The 27,210-nt window shown below is 47.5% G+C and overlaps 5 protein-coding genes across 7 annotated transcripts in view; 2 read left to right on the top strand and 3 right to left on the bottom strand.

The window, feature by feature from the left end:
* Positions 1-526: 526 nt before the first annotated feature.
* LOC117642847 (zinc finger protein 26-like) lies at positions 527-6,516 on the bottom strand. The gene is made up of 3 exons (XM_034381441.1): positions 6,375-6,516; positions 3,020-3,115; positions 527-2,952 (listed from the first exon to the last, which is right to left on the bottom strand). The coding sequence occupies exon 3, from the start codon at positions 2,939-2,941 to the stop codon at positions 944-946; it is 1,998 nt and encodes a 665-aa protein (XP_034237332.1). The 5' UTR covers positions 2,942-2,952; positions 3,020-3,115; positions 6,375-6,516; the 3' UTR covers positions 527-943.
* A 1,428-nt stretch (positions 6,517-7,944) lies between these two features.
* Positions 7,945-10,403, top strand: LOC117642534 (leucine-rich repeat-containing protein 47-like). The gene is made up of 6 exons (XM_034380799.1): positions 7,945-8,726; positions 9,018-9,223; positions 9,316-9,480; positions 9,573-9,811; positions 9,890-9,992; positions 10,081-10,403. Exons 1-6 carry the CDS (start codon positions 8,108-8,110, stop codon positions 10,372-10,374), a joined length of 1,626 nt encoding a protein of 541 aa, XP_034236690.1. The 5' UTR covers positions 7,945-8,107; the 3' UTR covers positions 10,375-10,403.
* A 98-nt stretch (positions 10,404-10,501) lies between these two features.
* On the bottom strand, positions 10,502-12,618 carry LOC117642535 (3-hydroxyisobutyryl-CoA hydrolase, mitochondrial). Of its 3 annotated transcripts, none has more exons than XM_034380801.1 (4): positions 12,417-12,618; positions 11,184-12,195; positions 10,952-11,076; positions 10,502-10,864 (listed from the first exon to the last, which is right to left on the bottom strand). In XM_034380801.1, exons 1-4 carry the CDS (start codon positions 12,417-12,419, stop codon positions 10,835-10,837), a joined length of 1,170 nt encoding a protein of 389 aa, XP_034236692.1. In that variant the 5' UTR covers positions 12,420-12,618; the 3' UTR covers positions 10,502-10,834. The 3 variants fall into 3 exon arrangements, with proteins under 3 accessions (XP_034236692.1, XP_034236693.1, XP_034236691.1); XM_034380802.1 differs by having other exon boundaries at positions 12,516-12,618; XM_034380800.1 differs by lacking the exon at positions 12,417-12,618 and adding an exon at positions 12,297-12,350.
* A 299-nt stretch (positions 12,619-12,917) lies between these two features.
* On the top strand, positions 12,918-16,011 carry LOC117642538 (V-type proton ATPase subunit d). The gene is made up of 7 exons (XM_034380808.1): positions 12,918-13,138; positions 13,541-13,712; positions 13,813-13,991; positions 14,086-14,243; positions 14,332-14,508; positions 14,611-14,688; positions 14,772-16,011. Exons 1-7 carry the CDS (start codon positions 13,018-13,020, stop codon positions 14,931-14,933), a joined length of 1,047 nt encoding a protein of 348 aa, XP_034236699.1. The 5' UTR covers positions 12,918-13,017; the 3' UTR covers positions 14,934-16,011.
* A 1,007-nt stretch (positions 16,012-17,018) lies between these two features.
* Positions 17,019-27,210, bottom strand: part of LOC117642972 (protein Wnt-10b-like) — a 59,397-nt gene continuing 49,205 nt past the window's right edge. The window contains exons 6-10 of the mRNA XM_034381609.1: positions 26,659-26,827; positions 24,516-24,762; positions 19,620-19,837; positions 19,384-19,538; positions 17,019-17,053 (exon numbers count right to left, since the gene is read on the bottom strand). Of these exons, the coding sequence (XP_034237500.1) occupies positions 17,019-17,053; positions 19,384-19,538; positions 19,620-19,837; positions 24,516-24,762; positions 26,659-26,827 (824 nt within the window). The remainder of the gene's footprint in view (positions 17,054-19,383; positions 19,539-19,619; positions 19,838-24,515; positions 24,763-26,658; positions 26,828-27,210) is intronic.

Raw genomic sequence — 27,210 nt, 5'->3', positions numbered from 1 at the left:
TGCACACAGGCGACGGAATCCGTGCACTCGCCACGGAATCCGGACAACACTGCACCATAATCGTCAATTGCGATTCGCTCCACCTCGCGACTCCGAGACTTGTCAATGCAAGAAAAAGTATGCACACTCATCAAAATATGTAAATAATGTCCAAAACAACAAAACCGTCTAGAGACACAGTGAGGTTTGGTTGGCCAGCGAGACCGTAACCCCGTAGCAGTTTCTGTGAGTCCATTCCAGTTTCTGTGACTACCAAATTCAGAATCATTTACTGACAGTTTCTGTGCCGAACCGTAACGGATTTTGCCATTTCAATTCACTGTGCATGCCCAGTGGCTGCAGACTCCTTCACGATTTTCGCAAAAACAGGAGGCTACCTGTTATGGGTTCGGATGTGATAGTCCGTTTGCCGAACCTTTAACAATGCAAACTGAGCACTCGAAAGGCTTGTCACCAGTTTGGGTTCGAAGGTGCGTCCGAAGGTCACCTGAGGTAGTGAGCATTTTCTTGCAAACTGAGCAGCACTGCGGCAATATGGGTTAAAAGGTGCAACCGAAGGCCACCTGAAGTATAAACATTCTTTTACAAAGTGAGCCCTCGAAAGGCCTCTTACCCGAGGGGTTACCCACTCGGTACTTGGGCGTACACACGATTCCGGATTCCCGCGATTCCTGAACCAATCTTGCATAAAAGGAGAGGTTTTTGAAGATTTTTCTTACCTTCTGAGTGTTCTTACCTTCTGATTCTATTACATATCCCTCTCCATTGAAATTTTTAAGATTTTCGATAAAATTTTGAGCAAATTACGAACGATTCCTGGACTGAGTGTACACACGATTCCCGGAGTGGGTAACCCCTCGCTCTTACCAGTGAGTGTTCGGATATGTACCCCGAGATCACCTGCTTGAGAGCACCTCTTATTGCACACAGTGCACTAAAATGTTTATTCCTGTAAATAAGTATAAAGATGTGCCATCAGAGAATTCCGCTGACTGAACGATTTACCGCACTCTGTGCACCTGAAAGGCTTTTCCACGGTATGACTTCGGCCATGGATTTTTAAAAGATGTACATGTGTGAACTTCTTATTGCAAACTACACACTCGTAAGGCTTCTCATCAGAATAGGTTCGAAGATGTGTCTTGAGATGAGCAGCTTGGCGAAAAGTCTTCTTGCAAATCGAACATTCAAAAGGCTTCTCACCAGTATGGATTCGAAGATGCGTCTTGAGATGACCAGCTAGGCGAAACGTCTTGTTGCAAATTGTGCATTCAAAAGACTTCTCACCAGTATGGATTCGAAGATGCGTCTTGAGATGAGCAATTTGGCGAAAAGTCTTGTTGCAAATCGAGCATTCAAAAGGCTTCTCACCAGTATGACTTCGTCGATGCACCTCGAGAGTACAAGAGTGGCTAAACGTCTTCTTACAAATTGAGCATTTAAAAGGCTTCTCACCAGTATGGGTTCGAAGATGCGTCCTGAGAGTACTTGAGATGCCAAACGTCTTGTTGCAAATCGAGCATCCAAAAGGCTTCTCACCGGTATGACTTCGTCGATGCACCTCGAGAGTACAAGAGTGGCTAAACGTCTTCTTACAAATTGAGCATTTAAAAGGCTTCTCACCAGTATGGGTTCGAAGATGTGTTTTGAGCTCAGAAGTTCTGCCAAACATTTTGTTGCAAATCGAGCATTCAAAAGGCTTCTCACCAGTATGGCTTCGAAGATGTTCCTTGAGATAACCAGCTTGGCAAAACGTCTTGTTGCAAATTGTGCATTCAAAAGACTTGTCACCAGCATGGATTCGAAGATGTGTTTTGAGGTCAGAAGTTCTGCCAAACATTTTGTTGCAAATCAAACATTCAAAAGGCTTCTCAGCAGTATGGGTTTGAAGATGCGTCTTGAGAGTACTTGAGTGGCCAAACCTCTTGTTGCAAATTTTGCATTCAAAAGGCTTCTCACCGGTATGACTTCGTCGATGGACCTCGAGAGTACAAGAGTGGCTAAACGTCTTCTTACAAATTGAGCATTTAAAAGGCTTCTCACCAGTATGGGTTCGAAGATGTGTTTTGAGATGAGCAGCTTGGCGAAAAGTCTTGTTGCAAATCGAGCATTCAAAAGGCTTCTCACCAGTGTGGGTTTGAAGATGCCTCGTGAGAGTTCTTGAGTGGCCAAACGTCTTGTTGCAAATTGTGCATTCAAAAGACTTCTCACCAGTATGGATTCGAAGATGCGTCTTGAGAGAAGAAGCTTGGCGAAAAGTCTTGTTGCAAATCGAGCATTCAAAAGGCTTCTCACCAGTGTGGGTTCGGAGATGCCTCTTGAGAGTACTTGAGTGGCCAAACGTCTTGTTGCAAATCGAGCATTCAAAAGGCTTCTCACCAGTGTGGGTTCGAAGATGCCTCTTGAGAGTACTTAAGTGGCCAAACGTCTTGTTGCAAATCGAGCATTCAAAAGGCTTCTCACCAGTGTGGGTTCGAAGATGCCTCTTGAGAGTACTTGAGTGGCCAAACGTCTTGTTGCAAATTGTGCATTCAAAAGACTTCTCACCAGTATGGATTCGAAGATGTGTTTTGAGGTCAGAAGTTCTGCCAAACATTTTGTTGCAAATCGAGCATTCAAAAGGCTTCTCACCAGTATGGGTTTGAAGATGCGTCCTGAGAGTACTTGAGTTGCCAAACGTCTTGTTGCAAATTGTGCATTCAAAAGACTTCTCGCCAGTATGGATCAGAAGATGTGTCTTAAGACTGGCTTTACAAATTGCTTTTTTGGAAATAGTACACGCAGAACGCTTCTGCTCCGAATGGTATCGAAGATGGCGTCTTAGATGTCTTTTTTCATTGAATGTCATACCACACACTTTGCATTCGAGAGGATCCTTGATCTGATACTCAACTTCTTGAACATTTCCTCGGACATCGACGAGTCCATCACTCGAAGCCATTATTGAAAAACCTAAAGAAAACGTTTTTTTAAATGCAAAGTTGAAAGGACAATACTTGTGCATTAACATAGTGCATACCTTGTGTGTTGTGGCGGTGTCGTTACTTGTCGCAAAGGAAAGGAGGCCGACTCGGGCCGACTACTTGCCCAAAATTGACGCGCCGTATCCAGTGATCTGTAATAAGGATGAGGTGAATTAGTCACGCAATCACAAACGTCAAAGCAGAAGGCGCTAGCAGGGCCATCTTTAAGAACTGGCGGTAGTGTGAAAGTTTTTATTTTGAAACTTTGCTGTGCCAAAACGAAAAGTCTAACGGCTTTGGAACCGACTTCAGACTTGCTACGTAAAGATCCTAAAAAGATTATGTAAGGTAAAGAGTTAAACCTTAGTTTGGTCAAAAATGTGAAGTATCTGAACTCTGAATGAAGCTTTGCTATGCGTGTAAACGAAAAGAAATAAAACCTCGTCGTCAACGCCATTCGTATAAGAACGCACTATTTTGGTCATGGCGCGCCCATACAGGACTTCTATTCGCCATAGGTTGACGCCAGAAAGTCCCAAACCCTCAACACAGCCCGGCCCATCGTCGGTTCAGAGGACGTTTTTGAAATATTCTTGGATTCAAGCTAAAATAACTTACGCTCGGTTTTCATAGACCCCTTCCCCCCGAAAAATGTTGACGAATTAAATTTCTCTCATAGTGTCCTGCTTAGGTGCGCTTCACTGATTTGGTTTGTTCCACTAAATAATTCGTAAATTACAAAGTATTTGCTAATGCGTGCTAAAAATCGAGCTCAAAATACTTTGAGACTATAACATTGTGACAGTTTTTTTTTTGTTACGCCTAAAGTTTTTAAGGTTTTCCAGAGTGCAAGTCCAACCATGTCAGACCACAGTCAATATCGATATTGTATCTGGTTGACAGGGGCCGCTCAGCGCCCTGCTGGAGCACACGCTGTCGGAGCACGCCGGCAGCTCGTCGCTCATCACGCTCAACCAGTACGCGGGCATCAGCTACACCTACAGCCGGGGAAGGCCATTCGAGGCAAGCGCTCGAGGTAACTACTGCTTCCAGTGTCTACGGCCGACCCTAAAGTATGCTGTCCCTCCCAGGTCCGCGAGATGGACGGCAGCGTGAGCCACGTGGCCAAGACCCTACTGCTGGTCGAGACGGGCGACTCGGAAGACAACAATAACAACAAGCAGAAGAGCAAGGGCAAGGAGCGCGGTGAAGGCAAAGGAAACGAGGACCCCGGCCTCGTCCCCCGCGCCCTCTTCCGCCTCCACCTGCGCTTCGACGCCGGCCGCGTGTTGTTGCAGGCTGTGCTGCAGCTCGTGGGGCCGCCCGCCACCGCGGCCCTGTTCCGCTACAAGGTGGGCCTGCCCTGGGCCTGGCAGGCGAGGCACAGTGGCCCAGAAGACTAGTGGAGGCGGCCAAAACTCTAGACGCGTTTTGAGCTCCGGAGTCGCTAAACAGGACTCGAACCGAACGTGTGACCCCACCAATAGATTCCTCGTTCGGAGAGCAATTCATTGATGGGGTCACTTGTTCGCTTCGAGTCCCATTTAGCGCGACTCTGCAGCTCAAAGCGCGTCTGGAGTTTTTGCCGCCTGTGCCGGTCTTCTGGCCTACACTCAAAAACCCTTACACACTATTTTGGGCCTTACAAAGAAAAGTAGTTTGTATAACAAAGTATTTTGAGCATACGTAAGCTTACAAAGGAAATACTTCGTAATTTACGAACTATTTCTTCGTATAACAAAGTATTTTAGTTTGTTACATGTATGCTCAAAATACTTCGTAAGGTTTTAAGAGTGCACTGTGCGATGTGCGCGCCACTCACATCCCACCCTCCACAGTCCAAATTCCAAATTCGGCCGTCTAGCGGATGGCTGCCAACAGAGCATACTCTTTTTCGTTTAATTTGCAAATTAATGGGTATCATGATACCCATTGAACCTCGATCTGGAATAGGAGTTTTGATGTCCTCTACTGCACAGCAACTCAGGCACTAGCCAACCCAGCTTTTCGCTCCGTTCCCTTCGAACCGCCCCGCCACGCCGGTTACGGTGGTATAGATCGCGTAAATTTTGGGTCACCGATTTTGTTCAAAATTTGAACACTTATTGAGGGGGCTCATTGTAAAACCACTTTTTTTTGGTGTAGAAGTATAAAGATTATGATTTCTGTATTAAAACCCTATTGGATAATTGAGCAAGCTTCATTTTGACATCAAGTCGAGGGGGTAAACACTCCACGAAATCATGTACAGAGTACTCGGTATTACGCGGTATTACTCTGTATTACGGGGATATTACAAGTGTATTACGGCATTAAAATGCCAAAATTTGGCATATTAGGCCCAGACATGATATTACAATTACGTGTATTACGCGTAATACACGGTTTTTGTGTACAGGCTATACATTCGGGAGGGTGTCCGGAGGGCGATTGATAAAGCTAGGAGTCGTGCAACTAATTTTTGGACGTTTGGTGAGGTGTTTAAAACTGACCACTTTTGCCCTTTTCTTTCCCGCCTCCTCAATTACACTAATAATTGTCGGATGAATTTCGGACCGATCAATCGCCTTCCAAAGACCCTTCCCGTGCACAATGGGGTTTTTGCCATTTATTGGGGGAGGCCAGACCATCGCACCCCCCGAAATCGACGGTGATGGAATGGCCAAAGTAGGTGTCAATCCACTCAGGATTAAGGTCATATGACCTTACTCAGGATGACCCCCTGAGTCGCCCTGCAAATTGTTTTTGCCTAACTCCAAACCGTTTAGATTTGAATGCCGCAGTTTTTGGCCACTGAGCATCTGTTGTCAGATAGTGACCAGCCAGCTTTCATTGTCTTCACAAAAGACTACTCAATACATGAAAATAAATTATGTTTGAAAAAGTTGGAAAATATTAAAAAACAAAAATCAGCGAAAAATCACTCAGTAGCCCATTTTGGCCGGTCCTAATCAGGTGGCATTCAATAAGGGTTTCAAGTACACGACAACACTCTGACTGGAAAATCTAATAAAAAAAAGTGAAATCCTTGAGATTGGTGAACGATACATTGTTTTAAAAGTCCCCTTTTCATAGTTTCGAACAAGCCCACAAAACTTAGAACTCTATGCCCCTTCCTAACTCAATCGGTCCACATTTCATACATTAGGCTATTAAAGAAACTTACTACGGCTTGCTACTGCGAGGTTCTTTTCAACTTTTATAGACACTTCTTCGGAAGCTTGGTTACCGCCAATCATCTTTTCCCAAATCAGCATTCCAGATCCAAGAAAAAAATATTTTTAATGTGTTGAGCATCCAACGTGTAGACTTTTGGTGTAAAGGGGAGTAAAATTATATTGCGCAGCCGTCCCCATGAAGGAATGTATCCTTCCTCCAACGCGGTATTTTCCCTTGCTTCATTTTACTAACCTGATGAAGAATTCAACACATTAGTCGATTGGTTCCATCAGTCCTTCATCAGAAGAAACTCCCTGGCTGATATTGGAACTCACATAACATGGCCCACACCACAAAAAACATGAAAATCTTAACATTTGAGACACAAGTTGTTCTGATCACTGCACTTTACTTTTCGAATCGTCTGCTAGGGCTGCGCCAGGCCTAGGTATGAGAAACTTACTGTGTAGCACTATCAATTTCTCATACCTGGGATTGGCGCACTGTAAGCAAACGATTCGAAATGTAAAGTGAAGTGATTAGGACAACTTTTATCTCAAATGTTAAGATTTTCCTGTTTATTGTGGTGTGGGTCATATTATATGAGTTCGAATATCAGTCATGGAGTTTGTTCTGGTACAGGACTGTTGGAATCAATCGACTAATGTGTTGAATTCTTCATCAGGTTAGTAAAATGAAGCAAGGGGAATACTCAGTACATTCCAGTTTACTCGGTTTGCTCGCGACCAGTGAACCTGTACGGATTTTTGGCCAGTGTCTAGAGAGACGCATGCTCGGACCGGAGTCTCCCCAAAGAACACGAAAAGTACAGTCACACAGTGACGTCAAAAAATAATTGCACCATTTTGACTTCCTTTGGCTGCTTTGTCAGTGTCTCATGTTCTGTGGGTCTCTACTCATTATACATTGTTGTACGAAGAAATAGTTCGTAAATTGCGAAGTATTTTCTTAAGCTTATGTATGCTCAAAATAATTCGTTACAACAAGCTGCTTTTCTATAGTTTGCAAGGTTTTCAGTGCGCACACTGGAAACCTGTGTGAACACCTCAACACACACACACACACACTTGAGTTTTCAGTCTCGCTGTTGCAGGTGTCCGTGGCCTCGCAGGACGGCGCCTTCGCGCTGAGCGCGTGGAGCACACCGACCTGCGAGGACGTCGAGGAGGCCGTCGCCGACGGCAAGCTGCTCCGGGTGGACTCGGCTGCGTTCCGCCACCTGGTGGACGCCGACGGCAGGTTCCTGGTGCGCGTCAAGGTGGTCGTCGGCAAGCTGCCCTGCCTCGTGCAGCCCGCCTGATTCGTGTTTCCGACGGAATAAAACGCTTTCATGCAGTGTCTGTAGTTTATATTTTTGTCTTGCACAGTTGCAATTTCGTGCATCTTGTCCTTCCTTTAGGTCTCCAAATTTTAACAGATGCCCAAGGAGAACAGAATTGTCACGAAAAGCTCATCGTGAGCTGATTTCGGGTCACATGTGACCTCATATGTGCTCAAATCGTGACGAAAATCCATCACCTGCAGCTCACGGTGACCATTTCGTGACGATCCTGTTCTCCTTGGGTGACACTTGTAGGATCTGTTCGTGCTCACTTTCTGATAGAAAATGTACCGGCGCCGTTTCGGGCAAGATGACCAACTATCAAAAGGAATGGTAGAAAAGTCATGCTGAATATCAGCGTGACTCGACTCAGAGGTCACGCCAATCTTCGGCAGACTTCAGACTGAATTCAAACAAGCCGCCGCGAAATAGTTCGCTTGACAGCCGCAGCAGCAGCGCGCAGAAAACAACAACAGCAACCAGCAGAGCAACAACAACAACAAGGAGCTCGATTGCGCACGGTGTGTCATCAGAACGTGTAAAGTACTCTTGTTTCCTTGGTCTTGAAATTCTGTGAAGTGATTAGTAACGAGCGCAGCGGCCCTACACTGTAAACTTGGTGGAAGCGGTTGGTCTCCTCGACATGGCCGGGTGGCCTGAGATTGCCACTGCCAAGGAGGAAAACCGGCACGAGTTGATCCTGTCGGGGCAGTCCATTTCCGACAGGATTTCCAAAAGCGGCTTGGATCCGTCCTTGTTCCGCTTGACAGGCCTCAACTTTCTGCGCATTTCTGAAACTTGCCTGGAGGCTGTTCCTGACTCCGTTAGCAACTTGCAAAGCCTCTTGACACTCGTTTTGGACTCCAATAAAATCAAGGCCCTAACCTCCTCTGTGAGCAAGTTGTCAAAACTGAAAAACTTGGATGTGTCACGCAATGTGCTGGATGATTTTCCGGAGGAGGTGTCAGTGCTCTCAGCACTGTATTCACTCAACTGTTCATTCAACAAACTGACAACATTTCCTAGCCTTTTGCTGAATCATAGGCTCACGATTCTAGATTTGTCGAACAACTCACTAGAAGACTTTCCCGATGTTTGTTCGGACAAAATGGTTCACTTGTCAGAGATAAGACTAGTCTCTAATAATATCAAGGAGATTCCACATAACATAAATCTTCTTGCTTCTTTGAAACTTCTTGATGTGTCAGATAACAAGATCAAAGAAGCTCCTGGTGAACTGACAGACATCTCAAAACTTAAAGGTGTGTAGAACAAATTGTGCTGACAAGCATTGTCTTTGTTGCCTTTCAATGAATGTTCGCTCAATATTGGCATTCTTTAAGCTAAAATATAACTGGATTTTAACGTAATAAATTTTATACCCTTGTAAACCATGACATTCTAAAATAATCACTGGCCAATCAAAGGCTGATGTTGAGCATGTACCGACACTCATTGATAGGCTTCCTTATAAATTTAATTTTATTGTCATCACAAGTAATTATTCAAGTTTGTCATTTTTACAACTGAAATATTTTTCTTTCGTCTTGCAGAAATAAATCTTAAGAATAATCCTTTGTCTGACAAAAGATTAGGAAAAATGGTGATCCAATGCCATTCAAAGCAAGTGCTGGAGTACATCCGACAACATGGCAAAAAAGAGTCTTCAAATTCTAAAACCTCGTCCAAAGGCAAAAAGGGTCAAAGAAAGTCAAGTAACAGTGAATCCGGCCTGTCTTCCAATGAAATTCCAGACCCTGTGAGTTGAATGGCGCTTGATAAATGAACAGTATCATGTTCTTTTTTTTTTTTTATCACATGGCCTGCAATAATTTTGTTTTGTAATGACAGGTGGACGAGCTTTGCAACAGAATTGATGTGTTGCACGTTACGGACAGTATCCCAGTCATAACTGTAGATAAAGACGTGAAGGCTGTCAGACCATATATACTTTGTTGCATTGTTAAAAACTTAGTTTTCACCCCGGATAGTTTCAAGAGATTTATCAAAATTCAGGTGAAATTTGTTGCCATTGTCTCCCATATTAATTAATTTTCTTTTCATTTGCTTCAGCAATTTAATAATACATTGTGTGCTGAATCTTACAGAATAATTTGCATGATACTCTTTGCAATAAGCGGCAGGCTGCTACTCTCGCCACTCACGATATGTCCCTTATAGCTCCTGGTCCTCTGAAGTATGTGGCTAGAGCTCCTGATCAAGTCAAACTGCAGCCATTGGGGAGTACAAAAGACACTTTAGCATCAGTTGTATTTGCCCGACTCAAGAGCCATGCACATTCTGTGATGCAAGACAAAAAGAGGAACAAATATTCGGGGATTCACAAGTGAGAATTTTTTTTCTATCATGCAATATTTTGTCATATAATATTAATAATCAATTTTGTGTCTTTCATTGCCTCCAGGTTTTTATACCTTCTTGATGGAAAGCCATTGTATCCTTTCCTCATTGATGCAGCGGATACAGTTATCTCCTTCCCTCCCCTGACCAATAGCAATGTTTCCAAAGTAAGCTGTCATTTCCATCCGAGGCAATGTACCATTGCATTTTCCTTTTTTTAAACACTTTTCTCTACAACTATTGTTTTTATTACAGATGTCAGAGTCTTCAAAGGAGATGCTGGTTGAAGTTACCAGTTCAGCATCACTGGCCACAGCCAAGAAAGTGATGGACACATTTTTACTGGAATGTGTTCGCCTGGGCATTACACAGTCACCAGAGGTCACTGAAGGGGAGCAGGCCACTAATGTTCCTGCTAGCAAAATACTCACTGTACAACAAGTTAAAGTTGTAGATTCTACTGGAGGCTTTCAAGCTGTTTATCCTTCCCGAACTGATCTTGCCTTTGAGGAGGCTGATGCAGTAAAAGTTGTGCACAACTACAATTAACTGTGAAATATACATGGTTTGAAAATACATATTTGCATTTGTTTCTCTAATTTAATGGCTCAACTTTTTTTTTTTAAACAAATTTGTTTAATGCAGAACCAGTGTGATTGTAAGGATAGAAGTAAAATAATGGCACATCAGCTTTTTATTGTAACAACCTTTTAAGGATAGAAAATTGTAGTAAAAATATCACAGGTGCACTTTACCTCTAGTTTTTTACACCTTGGAACTGCTCAGTTGATCACAGACAAATGGGACAATCTCAACACATGATAAAAGCAGATCTAGTCAGAATGCCTATTCTTAACACAAATGGCAGTTAATTATCCTTTAATTTCCTTCAACAATATGCTTAGCAATAATTCTTTTTAAGTCACTTAGACAGAAAGGGATTTCCATACCGGAGCTATGTCACCAAGAAATTTCAATCAATTTTGTACCATACATATATTTGATGTTCTCAGAGCGAGCACTTTGGCCCACTTCGAGGCTGGAAATAAAAAAATTAATTTTGTTTAGCCTTACTGTCAAAATTTATTTAGCAAAAAATGATAGAAAATATTAAATAAGCACTTACTTTCAGTTCTTTCTCAGGGTCCAATGGGGCAAAGAAATCATCAACCATCTGTTGAGTCACTTCTTCAATTGATGGGGGAATCCATTGGGGGTTCTGATCCTTGTCAATCAGCAAGGCTCTCACACCTAGAAAATGGGCATTTTGTCAGTCCTTTTCCCTTCCAAACTAGAGGTGTGATAATGTTACAAATAAAAAGTAGAAAAGGAGAAAGAAATAAAAAGGAAAAACATACCTTCAATAAAATTGGGTCCTTCACAAGATCTGTATGCAAGACGGTACTCCATTTGAAGGCATTCCTGGAGACTGAGATCGGCACCAAGTTGAAGTTGTTTCAGTGTTATTTTCATTGACAGAGGGCAAAGTTTCTTCAAACTGGCCAAGGTTTCCTTAGACCAGTCCGAACCATCTCTTTCAAGCCTCTGGAAAATTTCTTCCATTGTGGGTGCAGAGAAAATACTATCAATTTTGTTGATATGAGGTTCCAAGCTGAATTTGGACCCTTCAGGAACTTTTTCATAAGGCTTCAAAACTTGGCTGGGATTTTTAGTGGTCAAAATATCTTTTTCGATTTTAGGTATTTCAGCACTGGGGCAATAATGCGTGGCAAATCCAACAAAAAGATTATCTACTCCCTTCAGCCTGTAACCCGACAGAGCTAGGTATATTCCAAGTTTTCCTTTGAGCCGTGAAAGGAAATAGCTGCCGCCCACATCTGGAAACAGGCCAATTGCTGTCTCGGGCATAGCGCTCAATGTTTTTTCTGTGGCAACACGATAGTGACCATGAACAGATAAACCAAGGCCACCTCCCATAGTAATACCATCAATCAAAGCAACATAAGGAATGGTATATGTTGCAATAAGGCAGTTCAACATGTATTCCTGTTTGAAGAGGCGCTTGCCGTAGTCTCCACCTTTCTTATTATCAAGCGTAATAGTTCTAACATCTCCACCGGCACAGAATGCTTTACCTCCAGCTCCTTTCGCAATAACTAACTTTTTCTCTTTCTCCCATCTCAGTAAAGTATCATAGCTCCTTTGAACCATGTTGAGATTGACTGCATTGAGCGCCTTGGGTCGGTTTAAAATCATAACTCCACAGTCCCCAGCATCCTGAGCGATGACTTCGTCTTCAGCCTCGGAGGACATTGCTCTCTGCTGAAACGCGTTAGCTAGGGGTGGTCGCTGTCTCAGTGATGATTTCGCTGCCTGTCTCACAGCAGAAGAAAGTTTCAGGCAGAGATTCTGGAACAAGGTAAACAGATGATCAGTACACAAAACCGTCATGATTCTCACAAAGATAAGAGAGTGAGAGGAAACTAGGGGAATGACAGTGAAATAACAACGTCTTTCAGAAGATTACGAAACGTTACGAAGCATGACATGGCTCAGTAGCGGCATTACATCGAGCATTTACATAGCAGAAGGTAGCATGATTCAGGTTATGATAATGATGTGTTCATTACCATTTTACGTGTAAGTACTACTTGGCACCTCTCCGTCGAACTGTCACAGGGTTCTGGTCAAATCTTGAGTGGAACTCAATCTTGCCTTATCATACGCACTTGTCACGCAGAAAGGGCGACAGCCACTGGACCGCGACTAAAATCTTATCGCCGTCATCACCTTTGAAATACTTCTTTCTGCTTGGCTCTCCTCCCCCCTCCCCTCCCCCCGGTTCCTTCCCGCCCCCGCCCCCTCCTCTCCTGTCCCGTTCCGCACGTAGGTCTTCAACTCACCAACAGAGTGCGCGCGCGTAGCCACTAGACTGTCGAAATTCCCTTTTCACGGATTTCAACGGCACCCGAACATACATTGAGATGAAATTTGACAGAGATACGGATGAAAGTATTAATGTTATCGTGAGGGAGCTGTCCTTTTGGGCCTTTTCGTCTTTTTCCCTTTTTCCTCTCCCCCTCCCCCTCCGGCCTTGGCCCACTGCGGCCGAACCACACCTCCACAAAACAGCAGGCTCTGGAAACGTCACGCTCCTCTTGATCATATGATCAGGGATTGGAAAAGCTTCGGCCGTCTGCCAAGTTTTTTCTTGATCCTCCTCCTTCGAAAATGAAGGGTTGTTTGTTCAATATCGATGGAGGCTACTTGGAGGGTTTGTGCCGCGGTTTTAAGTGCGGCATTCTCCGACACGCAGACTACCTAAATTTAGTTCAGTGTGAAACTTTGGAAGGTGAGTGGATCTGGCAGCCGAGGTTAGGATAGGAATATAACATTATCTGTGTCACTGGCTCTCATTAAAAATTTCATGCGTTCGGAATTTAAGTGATCAGCGCTTAGTTCTATTTCATTTTGCTACTAACGTGCTTGGTTTTTTTCTGTAATGTCTTCCTATACACATCATAAACTTGTCTGTGATGTCCATATTTTGACATTTCCTTTTAGAACCTTTGCTTAAGTGTTTTCCCAGAAAATATGAATGATTGCGAGTTTTGTTTGGCTTCTTGTGTTCATTCACGTGTGCCTCAAAATTTTAAATTTAGCACCTGCACTAACCTGTCTTGTCTACCTTATACCTGTCACATGACACTTGACTTCAACAAAGACTATTATCTACTTTGTTTTGTGCTTGCAGATCTCAAGCTTCACTTGCAAGGAACAGACTATGGTAGCTTCCTAGCCAACGAACCCAGCCCTCTTTCTGTGTCTGTCATTGATGACAAGCTCCGTGAGAAGCTTGTTTTGGAATTCCAGCATCTGCGCAATCATGCTGTGGAGCCCCTGTCTACTTTCCTTGACTTCATCACGTAAGTTGTTTTGTTCAAAGCAATTTTTCTGCTGCATTTAGGTTATTCATGTCAATATTTAGTTTTTTTAATCATATAACTTTGGTATTTCTGGTATCAGGTACAGCTACATGATTGACAATATCATTCTCTTGATAACTGGAACTTTGCATCAAAGACCCATCAATGAACTTATTCCCAAATGCCATCCTTTGGGAAGCTTCGAGCAGATGGAGGCTATTCATGTAGCAGCAACTCCTGCTGAATTGTACAACGCTGTGCTTGTTGACACGCCTTTGGGTAAGCTGATGAACTAGTTTTTCTTTCTTTTTTTTGTTTTGGTACTTGTTTATACTTCCACTGGAAACAACGACCGCTTTTCTCACTTTTCCAGCTCCATTCTTTGTGGACTGCATCAGTGAGCAGGATTTGGATGAAATGAACATTGAGATCATCCGTAACACACTCTACAAGGCCTATCTTGAAGCATTTTATACTTTCTGCAAGGAGTTGGGTGGCACTACTGCTGATGTCATGTGTGAAATCCTAGCTGTAAGTTTTTAACGTGGTTTCCAGGTTATTTCAAAGTTGATTTTCTTAATGTCTCTGTTTAATACCATTACCTGGTTATTTGTCTTAGTTTGAGGCTGATCGCCGTGCCATTATTATTACAATCAACTCCTTTGGTACGGAACTGACAAAAGATGATCGTGCCAAGCTCTATCCCCGTTGTGGCAACCTTCACCCCGATGGTCTGGCTGCTCTTGCTCGCGCTGATGACTATGAACAAGTGAAGGCCATCGCTGAATACTATGCTGTAAGGATGAAACAAACCTCATAGCAACCTGAAATGTTTTTCCCGTTGCATCTTACTAAGGTGAACACATTGCCACAGTTCTAACTCACTTTTGAACTACAGGAATACCGTGCTCTCTTTGATGGTGCTGGTAACAACCCAGGAGAAAAGACCCTTGAGGACAAATTCTTTGAACATGAGGTAATATTCTTGGCATGATTACCATTAAATCTCAACTTTCAGAAGATTTGAATCAATGCTTAACAATATCTTTGAATTTTTAGGTTCGTCTGAATGTTAATGCTTTCCTGCAACAATTCCACTTTGGAGTGTTTTACTCCTATCTGAAACTGAAAGAGCAAGAGTGCAGGAACATTGTTTGGATTTCTGAGTGTGTGGCTCAAAGGCACCGTGCCAAGATTGACAACTACATTCCTATCTTGTAAACGTTGGTCCCAACCGAAACTTCCAATTCTACCATTCTGCAACTCTAATTATATATAATGCATCGTGCATGTGCACTTACAAATTCAATGGTAATGGCCCAAGCTGGATTTGGATATCATGATTTAGATGAGAAATTAATAATTCTGTGTTGCATAATGTATGTTATGGGTGTGAATTTAAAATGTGGATGCTTGAATGCTCCAAAGCACAGATTTATTTTGTGAATTCTTCATTCTTCTTCTGAATGGAAGGATTTTATCAATAGTAAATGAGAGTTGTTAGATTAAAAGACCCTGGGCTTATGGCTTTGTATGCATAAATCGCAGCTTTCTCTAAGTGTGCTGTGTATTTTTCTGCATCAGCGCTTTCATCATTTACTTTGCCATTTTTACATACGTACATGTTTGGAGTACTTCCATTTATCTAAGAAATTAAGCCATAAAGTCTTTTCTTTTTTTAAAGCAAGTATATGTTTTTTCTTCTTTTTTTTTGTTTTGCCTTTGAGAGACGTATTGAAGTTACCACAAACTGCTAAAACTGCTTTTAGTGAAATGTTTTATCGAAATGAGTTTCATATCATGAAATAGCTATTGGAGTGTGAATTAAAATTTACCTATTGGATTGTTGAATTTATGGTTTGTTATTAATGGTGTTTCTGTGTATAGTAGTAAAAGCATTTTATTGATAATTGCAAAATTTGTGAGCAAACTTTGCTATTTATTCTGAAACAAATTGTTAACTTGTAAAGCACAACATCTCTTAAAACAAAGACATGTCACTCTTGTACTTACTATTTCAGGCTTCTTAGTCTCAAAGTCACAGAGAGCTGTTGATTATTGTTTTGGTATTGTAAATAATGGACCTCTCCTGTTAGTACTTTCAATGGACTTGTTCTTTTTTTATAATTTCTGTAAATATGTGTTTGTACATTTGCCGGTGACAGCAGACAACAGAAGACTTCAGAATTCATGGATCATCAGTCTTTTTCATTGTAATCGTTCAGCCTAAATGTGTGATCACTGTGTATTAATTGTACATTCCAGTATTCATGTAGTAAACATTGTGTTTGAAGACGTTTTTAAATTTTTTTTCTGCAGGACAGATATCCTTTGACTATTACACACATCTACTTTGTGTGAGGTGAGTGCAAATTTGGTGCTTCTCACAAAACCTCCTAATATTACTGTTTCATGCCTAGCTTGGTGATTTATGTTGTAGAATTGTTCTCATGATATCTGAAAGTAATATGCATTAATGCATCACCAGCTTCATTTTCTTCACCATGATGATGTGTTTTAGTATGTCATTTCTGAGCCTAAAATCAACAGAACTTATTTCAAAGACTTATCCTACATATTCTGAGGCATCTCATAGTACATCACAACCTCAGATTAACTGAAATCTTGAGGCCCTTAACATTGTTATACTTGTTTACGCTAGCTAAGAGTAGAAACCTCAGTGGTTCTAATGTCATATCTCTAAAATTAGAACACATGGCACTCACTTGCCTTCTCATGAGACAGACACTCCAAATTCTGACCATAATTAACTCCCACAGTTTTCTTATCTGTTCTCTTGTATCTAGCTCTTTGACCCTATCAAGTACATCAAAATGCAAGACCAACACGATAGAGAGAGGAGTTCAGCAAATTGTGGACAGTAAAGTTAGTGCGAAACCAATTGATTTTTTCTAATTTTTTCTAATAGTAGGGTCAGTTGGGGTAATTATGGGACACAGGGTAAAAATGGGATAGCTGTTTCTTAGTCAAGAATCGAAATTTTAGAACTTGTGCAGTCACAAATGTTCTTTTCTCGATAAAAACATTACATTTGGTATGTCATGCGTTCAAAAATGTCAAATCTTGACTAAGAATCAGCTGTCCCATTATTACCCCAACTGAACCTACTACATTGTGTGTCATATAAGGCATGGATCACCTAGGGAAAGAAAACTAATCTACCACATTCATACGTTCATGTAACATTTCCTTTTTTAAAAAAGTTTATTCGAATAAATAAATGATGTACAATATGAGATATGAGAATAAATAATTGAATGATTGGGTCATGAAAATGAATACAGCTTAGCCTAGAACAGTAGTTTTATATCTACAAAAGTCTAAAGAGATGAACACAAAGAAATAATTACGATACTGCACATACCTAATTAAATACATATATTTTGTGAACGAACTGTGAAAATTTTGACCTGTTGTGTGAGTGGGGTGGGAGCCGACGGCGGGGACTCTTTTGCATCTTGGAGGGAAAGCTAGCTTATACACCATAGAGACGCGTCATCGAGGTAGGCCACCTATTTGGCACGGCAGAGAGAGAGAGGGATGGAGAGGGAGAGAGAGGGGGGGGGGGGAGAAGAGACACGAGTGTTTGCTTCGCGTCTATTTAGCCAGGATTGTCTCAGCCGCGCCGTCAAGGTAGGCAGCCCATTTGACACGCTTCTGCAAAAGCAGCGCTGCGGCGGCAAAACATAAGTCATCATACCGAGCCGGGATTTGAACCCAGATACCTAACCACGGCCGACACCTCAGCCCACTGAGCCACCGAGGCACCGACTGATATGTGTTCTTCTTAACTTAGAGTGATGGTACCGCATTCAAGCAGTGAACTGAGGAAAATGTTCCTGCACTCGGGATTTGAACCCAAGTGCTCACTCGGGGCGTCCACTTCCTCTCCGCTCTCAGCCACCGAGACATTGGTAGTGTGTTCGCCGATGTTGATACTTACTGGTGGTACGGGATTCAAGGTTCAACGGAGAAAAACATTTCCCCATCTGGGATTTGAACCAGTTTCTTCTCTCGGGGCAGCCGCTAACTCTGCGCCCTGAGCCACCTAACCCTCCCTCGCCCGTACTGAGTCTCGTGGTTACCTGACTCTCCTGGTTCGAGAGTTTGGGAACCAAACTCAGGAAAAGATTGAAAGCTACGGGACTCGAACCCGTTCTTTTCCAATAGCAGCCGACTCCTTAGCCCACTCAGCTACCAAATCGCTTTGCTCCTCTCCGGACAAAGTAAGTGATGAGACTGGTGTTATCGGCAGTAAAAATTGTCAAGAAAACGAAAAATAAATAAATAAATGGAATCAAAGTACAATTTACTTGTACACGCATCTCAGTAGTACAGGCTCGATCCATGAAGGCCCTGAGCTAGTGCTGACTTCCAAAGCAGTGCTCATCTCAAGCGGCCGGGACTTTGGTTCACATTGAGAGGGGACTTCCCTTTGGGGGCTGCAATGTCAAATGGGTTGCCTACCCCCGGGCGCGCTCACCATTGCTGGTTGGGTTGCCCACCCTCCGTTGCAGAATGGGTTGCCTATCCACCGGGCGTCCACATGACAGTCCGGTTGGTTGCCTACTCTCCGGGCGCTGGTGGTGCTCCCACCGTTGCAGGATGGGTTGCCTATCCACCGGGCGTCCACATGACAGTCCGGTTGGTTGCCTACTCTCCGGGCGCTGGTGGTGCTCCCACCGTTGCAGGATGGGTTGCCTATCCACCGGGCGTCCACATGACAGTCCGGTTGGTTGCCTACTCTCCGGGCGCTGGTGGTGCTCCCACCGTTGCAGGTGGGTTGCCATCCACCGGGCGTCCACATGACAGTCCGGTGGTTGCCTACCTCAGGGCGCTGGTGGCTCCCACCGTTGCGGGATGGGTTGCCTATCCACCGGGCGTCCACATGACAGTCCGGTTGGTTGCCTACTCTCCGGGCGCTGGTGGTGCTCCCACCGTTGCAGGATGGGTTGCCTATCCACCGGGCGTCCACATGACAGTCCGGTTGGTTGCCTACTCTCCGGGCGCTGGTGGTGCTCCCACCGTTCGTTGGCTGGCGGCGCCGGGCGGGGCGCACAATGAGGGCGCGCAAGCAACCTAAGGGTCCAAGGCCAAGCAGACGACGTTGGGGCCGGGCTTGTCGGCCCTCTCACTCGCACTCACGCATCCACCCCACTGTTCGTTTCCTTCCCGTGGCAGCAGAGGGCGTCCCGACGTAACGACAAGCGATTTTCACCACCTCGCCAAAGAGTCCGTCCACACACGTGACGCGGGGCGAAAGGCCAGAAGACCAGTAGAGGCGGCCAAAATTCTACACGCGTTTTGAGTTCCAGAGTCGCTCAACGGGACTCAAACCGACAGTGTGACCCCACCAATGGATTCATCGTTCGGACAGCTATCCATTGGTGGGGTCACACGTTCGGTTCGGGTCCAATTGAACGGCCGAAAACGCTTGGCCGGCTTGTCTTCCGCGTTCACTTGCTTCACTTGCACACGGCGACCCACTCGTCCACGGTGCACGTCTCGCACTTGACCTGGCAGCACCACATGAAGGAGCACTGGCAGCGGCGCGTGTGGTTGGCGCGCACCAGGTTGTAGCCGCGGCCGCAGCACAGCGAGTCGCAGCCCTCGGCGGGGTCCACGCCGGCGGCCGCGGGGTCACGCTCGCAGCGGCGGCCCGCCGTGCCGGGGAAGCCGACGGAGGCGTCGCGGTCGCAGAAGTTGGGCGAGCGCTGCAGGTACAGGAGGTCCAGCGACAGGTCGCGCGCGGGGCGCCGCCGCGGCCGCGGCCGCCGCTTGGGCCGCTGCCGGTACGGCCGGTTGCTGTCGACGTCGCCGCCGACGGCGTCGGCGTCCTCGTCGGCGTCCTCGTCGACGCCGTCCTCGACGGCCGCGGGCGCCGACGGCGGCCGCCGGTTGGCGCGGTTGGCGCCGCGCTCGCGCAGCAGCGGATGGCCGCCGCCCAGGTTGCTCTGGTCCACCAGCACGGCGCCCTGGAAGCGCTCCTTGAGCGCCGTGCCCACCAGACGGAAGTCCGGCGCCGCGCGCCAACACGTGCGCAGCTCGCACGACCCCGACACGCCGTGGCACTTGCAGCGCACCTGCATGTTGTTCTTCACCGCCTGCAACAGGGGACGCCGTCAGCAACATGCATAAACAATTTCACCGCAAAGCCGGTGGCTTTTGCTTGCCACGAAATTGGCAAGCCGTTTTGAACGCCAAACATTGGCAAGCCTGGCCCTGAAATACTCCCAAGCTTGCCAAAATTTGGCATTGCAGGCGGCCAAAGCGCCAAATATTGGCAAGCTGGTGAAGATTTCAGGTTTAGTGCTTGCTAATTTTGTGCCACCGGATAAAAGCGCAGTCTTGGTGGTGGACTGTACCACTCCTCAGTGTAAATCTTTTAGGAGATGGCATTTTTATCACTTGATAAAAATGACAATTTTGTCACAAGTTGCTGAAATTTTCATCAAATCTCCCGTACTTGTTGTAAATGTGAACACGGCATGTGGCACTCCGTTCCTAGCCAAAACTAGGCCTTTTAGCCCCGGAAAGTCCTCTGGGAACTCCAAAATTTTTGGCACTCTAGAGGCTTGGAATAAAAAAATCCTGCCATTATTGGCAATCCAGGGCCAGAAGGCAAAGTTTTCGGAGGTGTTGGCCGCCATGAGAACGCCCCGGGTCCTGACGAACACGAAACACTAACGAAGCAGTCAAAGGACGTCAAAATGATGTCAAAATGATGCTTTTTTTGTCGAAATTTTGACTGAAATTGGTCATATTGACATCAAAATGACGTCACTGTGAGCGTTTCGTGTTCTTTGGGGTTCGACATCCAGACGCTGCCACCGTTTTCCGGCAAACCTCACAAACGCAACGACATCGCGCGACAAACCCAAGACAGGAAACTTGCCGGTCGTCCCAGATTCCGGACCGCAGCGCACCGCTGCAGACTGATTCCGAGAGTCGTTTTCGTCGCCCTGTCTCTCTCGCTCCCACACGGAAGCCCCCGTGCCATGGCACGACACGACGACGGAATCAGTCTGCAGCGCACGCGAGGGGTGACCCACTGTAAAATTTTGTGTTTACAATGATTGTGTGAATGTGCAAGAATGTGCAAGATTTCTTGCTTTTTTGCCACACATGTTGCTTACTTACAGGCGTTTTTGCCACCTGAATGTGGAATGTGGTCAAATTTTGTACAACGAATGTGGGAAGCTGTTCCCCCCTCGAGCCACGGGCTCGGGGCTCGGGGGCCACCCGCGAGCCAAATGCAGCAGCATGCAGGCTAGAACCATCATTCCGACGGGCCGTGGCGTACCCCGTACCCCTCCCCCCTCCCCCACTCTATCCGGGCCGCACAAGCACCGTGCCCAATTGATTGCGATGGAACCTGGCCGACGGAGGGGAGGGGGAGGGGAGGGGAGGGGAGGGGAGGGGAGGGGAGGGGAAGGGGGGGGAAGGCGAACGGAATGGAACAGAACGGGACGAGAGATGAAATGAGGCAGCCGTGCGGTGGTGAACGTCTTTACACTCCAAATGATAATAAAAAAGCGGTCTGCAGCCAGCGGACTGATTCCGAGAGTCGTTTTCGTCGCCCTGTCTCTCCCGCACTCGTGGGGCGTCCCGTGTGGGTGCGAGAGAGTCAGAGCGACGAAAACGACTCTCGGAATCAGTCTGCTGGTGTCGGGACGTGAAAGAGAGAGGCCAGTGCGACGCCGCCTGGACGGGGCGTCAGAATATTGCGTGTGGCGGCCGGTGGGCAGGGCACTGCTGTCTCTCTCGCACTCGCGGGGCGCATCGATAGGGCGTGAGGGGGACAGAGCAACAGAACACTGTTCGGCATTGGAACTTCTGGCGGAGTGCAAGACGCGGTCACAGCGCCGCGTGACAAGTTGCCAAAGTGCGCGTATTGTGTACACAGGAACCACAGCTCCACTGAGATTCCAAACGATATGCCTATAGCACGCGTGGTGCAACGCACTGAGATATCGCACCATACGTGCAAAGCCTCAGCCATATTGCACCTTAAGTGCAATGCGTCCCGAAAAGGCCCTATGCCAATGCACGGGAATGGGAAGGCATATTGCACTTCGTGCAATGCTTTTGCATTGCACCAATTCATAGCGTTTGGATTCTCAGTGTCCCTATTTTAGGCAAACTTCATTTACCCCCCACCCTTCGCACATACTTCTTTGGCAAACCCATAACCAGATGCAGACGTCAGACGCCAGTGATTCGAACCCTCCTTCCCCTCCCCTCCCTCCAATGCCTCACGCACCCCATGCAGCGTTATCAAAGCTATCGCACAGTGGGCCAGAAGACCGGTGCAGGCGGCCAAAATTCTAGACGCGTTTTGAGCTCCAGAGTCGCTAAACAGGACTCGAATCTGGCGTGTGACCCCATCAATGGATTCCTCGTTCGGAGAGCAATCCATTGGAGGGGTCACCCGTTTAGTTCGAGCTCTTTTAATCGTCTCTGGAGCTCAAAACGCGTCTAGAATTTCGGCCGCCTCCACCGGTCTTCTGGCCCACCGTGCATCGGCCGCAGTTCCACGGTGCCGCCACGCCGCCGCCACCGCGCACAATCACCAGAGGAACCGCGTCAGCGCGGCGGCGGTCTACGGAAACCAGGCGGTTGTTAATGAAGACCCGGGACGGGGATTGAGAAATTGAGACGTCTTTCTCCGTCGGCCGCCACGACGGCGACCACGGCGGTGGCGGCGGCGGCGGTCGGTCTCCTGCCAGGGAAGCCAACGGAACGAACGCGGCGGGGCGGGGCGGGGCGGGGCGGGGGCCGCAGGGTGTGAAGAAGCCTGGATAATTCAAAAACGCGCGTGGAATTGTGTGTAGGTATCTGCTCACCGCGGTATCTTGGCCACGCGGAGCTCGGCGGGGCGAGGCGGAAAGGGGGGGGGGGGGGGGGGCGTGTGGGGCGACGGCGAGCCAAGGTGTGAAGGAGGCGTGCTGGTCGCGGGGCGGGGCGGGGCGGGGCCAGCCCCCGGGCGAGATCAATTAACTATGGCTATGTGTGTGGCTTTCGGAGTCGCCACGCCACGCATCAAAAAAGGAGGGAGGGGAGACGTGTCGGGTACAAATAATATCCCGCGCACACGGCGCGCCGTCTTCGGAGAGAAAAAAGTAAGTCATCATGGAAATGGATCGTGTTGTGCGGCAAACGGCTCTACTTGAAGCAGGTGTCCCCGTGGCGGTCGCGGGGCTGTCCTGGCGGAGGCTTGGGGTCGCACAGTGGGCCAGAAGACCGGCGTAGGCGGCCAACTCCAAACGCGATTTGAGCTCCCAGATTCGCTAACAGGACTGGAACCGAACGTGTGACCCCACCAATGGATTCCTCGGTCGGAGAGCAATCCATTGGTGGGGCCAAACGTTCTGTTCGAGCCCCATTTAGCGACTCTGGAGCTTAAAACGCATCCGGGATTTTGACCGCCTTAACCGGTCTCCTGGCGCACAGTGCGGTGGGCGGTGGGCTTCGCGGACGACGGTGGCGGCGCCGCCGCTTTCATGACGCGAACGGTCTCCGGTGGTCTCGGAGGGTCCACGTCGTCCGCCCTGCCCCGCCAAGGACACCAAATTACAGCCCTGGGTGCGAAAAGCGGGCGAAATGAAGCAATTGAAGAGGGTCGGCGGTGTCGGGGGTCCAGGGGCTTCAGGTCGACCGCTCGTGCCCACCAGGGTCCCCGATGACTCCGACCAGTGCCACTCTGTCTCTCTCGCACGCGGCCTTCACGTAGGAGTGCGAGAGAGACAGCGCTGCAGGCCAGCGCCACCTGCGAGGTGTCAAGGGAAGTGTGTGGCCCAGTGGGCCTCGCCGGCACCGCCCGCAAATGGGGCCGCTTGGTCACGGCGGCAGCGATCGCTCCGTCTCCCTCCCACTCACGTCGCGCCGCGGGCACACCGTGGGCATGCCGCGGGGGTGCGAGAGAGACAGAGCGACGAAGCGACGCGGCCATTACGACGAAATTCGGCCTCATCAGCGAGGGATTCCCGCGACCGGCACCGCCGGCCACCGGCACGAGGGTCTTGGGCGGGCCAGCGGACGGATTCTGAGAGTCCGTTTCGTCGCTCTGTCTCTCTCGCACTCTTAGGGCGTTCCGTATAGGTGCGAGAGAGACAGAGCGACGAAAACGACTCTCGGAATCGGTCGCGCAGGGGCGGGCCGGGGATCCGGAAGGGGGCGGCGCGGCCAAAGCCAGCGGAGCCAAAGCGGCCGAAGGGGCGCGCGGGGGGCGTGCCTCCTCGGGGAAGCGGGGAAGGAGGGGTAGATTGAGGTCCGTCCGGGTTGGAGGACCACCCGAGGAGGGATCACACCTCAGCTGTTGAAAGTCGCCCTCGGGGCGTGGCGTGCCGCGGCGGGGCGGGGCGGCGCTGTGGAGCCACACGCATCCGATGCAGCCGGCCAGCAGAGTCCGTTTTCGTCGTTCTGTCTCTGTCACACTCGTGGAGCTTCCCGTGCAGGCGCGAGAGAGACAGAGCGACGAAAACGACTATCGGAATCAGTCTGCAGCCGGGCAGCTTGTGAAGTCCGCGCGCCCCGCCCGTCGCCGCGCCGCTGTGAAACACCGATTCACATAGTGTTCTGCTCCGGCATTAATCGAGGGGTCACATTCCTCTACCCCCCCTCCCCCACCCTTCCCCTCCCCCTTTCCCTCCCCTTCCCCTCCCCTTCCCCTCCCCTTCCCCTCCCCCTTTCCTCCCACTTCCCCTCTTCCCTTCCCTCCCCCCCCCCCTCCCCCCTCTTCCCCTCCCTTCCCGCCCCCGCCCACCCACCCCGGATACTGACCAGCCTGCCCGCGCGGCCGTTGTGCTGCTCGACGCGCGCCTGGATGTCGGCGGCCGGCCTGCGCCCGTCCAGGAAGGCCTTGGCGAAGTCCCCGCCGAAGTAGACGTTGTGCGAGCAGCCGCTCCACTTCCAGCGCGCCGCGGGGAACGTGGCGGCGCCCGGCGGACTCGACGAGGTGCCCGACGAGGTGCCCGACGAGGCGCCCAGCGGGCCCAGGGCGCGCGCTCCCACCCACGACAGGCGGCCGCTGCAACGGACAGAGAGAGAAAGGGTCAGCGCGCGGTCGGGGAGGAGGAGACAGAGAGAGATTTGATCGACTGGTTTGCTTATTGGGTGCAATGCAAGAGGACTCTAGAGTCCCACGATACAGCAGACAGGGAGAGACAGACAGGACAGACAGACAGAAAAACATAGAGACAGTGAGGGTTTACACTGTGAACGCTACAAGTTACAACACGGTCAGCACGTTTAATTTGTAATACATACGATGAAAAAGTTCGAAAATTAACGGGCTATTTCCAATGTAAGCTTACGTATGCTCGAAACACACTAAGTTACTAAGTAGGTTTTTCTGCGCGCCAGTGCACGAAATTAAACATGCACTTCGTAACGCAGGAATTTGTCGCGACAATGCACGATTTCGTGCGCAAGTGTGCAGAAAATCGTGCATTGTCGCGCACAAATTTGTACGTTACGAAGTGCATGTCGTGCATTGGCGCGCAGAAAAACATACATAGCAATTTAGTGTGAATGCGTTGATGAAGGCACTTCACTTCGTAAGGCTTAGTTCGTAATGTTTTCAGTGTGAGAGTGGACTAGCACAGCGTCTTTGCGTGCAGGAGAATCACCGACGTGGCCAGCCGGGCCAGAAAAGGCAAACGGTCATGTGTGGTCCAGCCATTAATAGCAATAGCAACAGGGGCAAGGTAGGCCACCATCCGGACACCGGAGCGCTGCCGGACGGGCTGGTGGCCTACCCGGCAGGCGCTAGAGGCAGTTCCAGGTTTTCCTGTGACTCTCCAATCAATCTCAGTCACAAAATCGTCTCTTTGTTGTTAACAGTTTGTGGGCAGCGCTGTCAACGTCTACAAACAAGACCAGTCACTTCAGTATAGGACGGTTTGCGACGCGTCAGCCTGGAGACCTCTACGCACGAGTGGGCCGAGAAATGAACGCGGCGCTTCGTCGTGGCGACACACTTGCCAAAGTGCGCATGGCGCCACGCCCCAAGGGAAAGTTCCAAAAAACTTCTGGAATTTGATCAAAAATTTTAATTTTTCCCACAGCGCAAGTATTGAGGTGTTGCTATGGTGATGAATAAGATGGCAAATTGACGAAAATTATTTCGTAAACTGAAGAAGGAGCCTTCACGCTTTAAGTCTTTTGAAGTGTTTTGAGCATACGTACAAGTGTTTTCTTTTTTAGCTCAAAATACTTTGTTTCTACTTTAGTCAAAGTTTTGACAGCGTTCAGCAATTTATTTTTTCCAGAGGTACACTCTAAATGTTGTACGGTGAAGATTCTCCATATTATGGTGAAAATGTTCCACATTAGGGTGGTGCGGCTGCTGACTTCATGACATACCGTTGAGAATTCGCTGTACCTTATAGACATTTTGGACGAATTTCGTTGGTATTATAGGGCAAAAATCTCCACACTGTTATTCAAATTGCGATAACCACCGTATATATTTTGCAATAAAAAACTTATCACATTTTTTTTGCTATAATGACAACTAAATATCTGCAATAAAAAATTTATAGCAAAATTTTGCAATAAAGTATCACATTTTTGCGATAATGACTACAAAGAAAATGCAATAAAAAGTTATCTCAGAAAAAAATGTGATAAAAGTTACTACAAAACGCTCTATTATCGCAAAAATTATGGGGTGGTTATTGCAAAAAAAGTGCAATAACAAAATTATCGCACTCCAGGATGCGATAAATCGTGGGAATCGCAAACTCGGTTTTATCGCAAAAATTTGTAGTAAAAGTATCGCAAAATGAATGACAGTGCACCTGTTGGTGCAGCCTTTCACCGTAAGACATTTGTATCTCCGTAATCCCAACTCCATGATTCTTCACAGTGTATAGCATCCACGTCACTGCAAGACTTTTTCGAGTGCAGGCCCGAGACTTACCTGTCGGACACCTCAGAGTGGTCGCAGCCGCAGTCCAGCAGCTGCCCCCGCGCGCACGCCCGGGAGATGGCGTGCGTCACGCCGGCCGCCGCGATGGCGTGCGCGAAGGCGGACTCGCGGAAACCTGGCGACACGGATTTACTAATCGGTATGGCTGTCGTGCTAAGCACTAGAAAAAAAAAAACAACAACAAAACACCCCAACGGCAAGTAGGTAAACAGACAACGACAACATGAACGTACAAAGGATTCCACGCGTAGTGCGGGTCTAAAGAAATGCAGGCGACTACTCGTGTTGGAGCTGCCTGTGCAGCAGTAGGTGGTGCAGTGTGACTCCACTTCTAAACTAAACTAAAACTAAACGCACTCACAAAAAAAAAATGATGTGAAATTCATCAATGAGTTTGAGTTGTTTTAACTTTTTCCATGACACAGGAAACAATATCAATTTGATACTACTTGAGATGAACGCGAGGTCAGCGGAGTTAAACGTTAAAATCTCAATCAAATAAGGGGCCATGTAAACACGCCCCCTTAAAAACATTGTATTTTG

Source organism: Thrips palmi, unplaced genomic scaffold (assembly GCF_012932325.1).
Source record: "Thrips palmi isolate BJ-2018 unplaced genomic scaffold, TpBJ-2018v1 HiC_scaffold_16, whole genome shotgun sequence".
NCBI lineage: Eukaryota > Metazoa > Arthropoda > Insecta > Thysanoptera > Thripidae > Thrips > Thrips palmi.
This window is presented reverse-complemented; position numbering and strand designations above follow the sequence as displayed.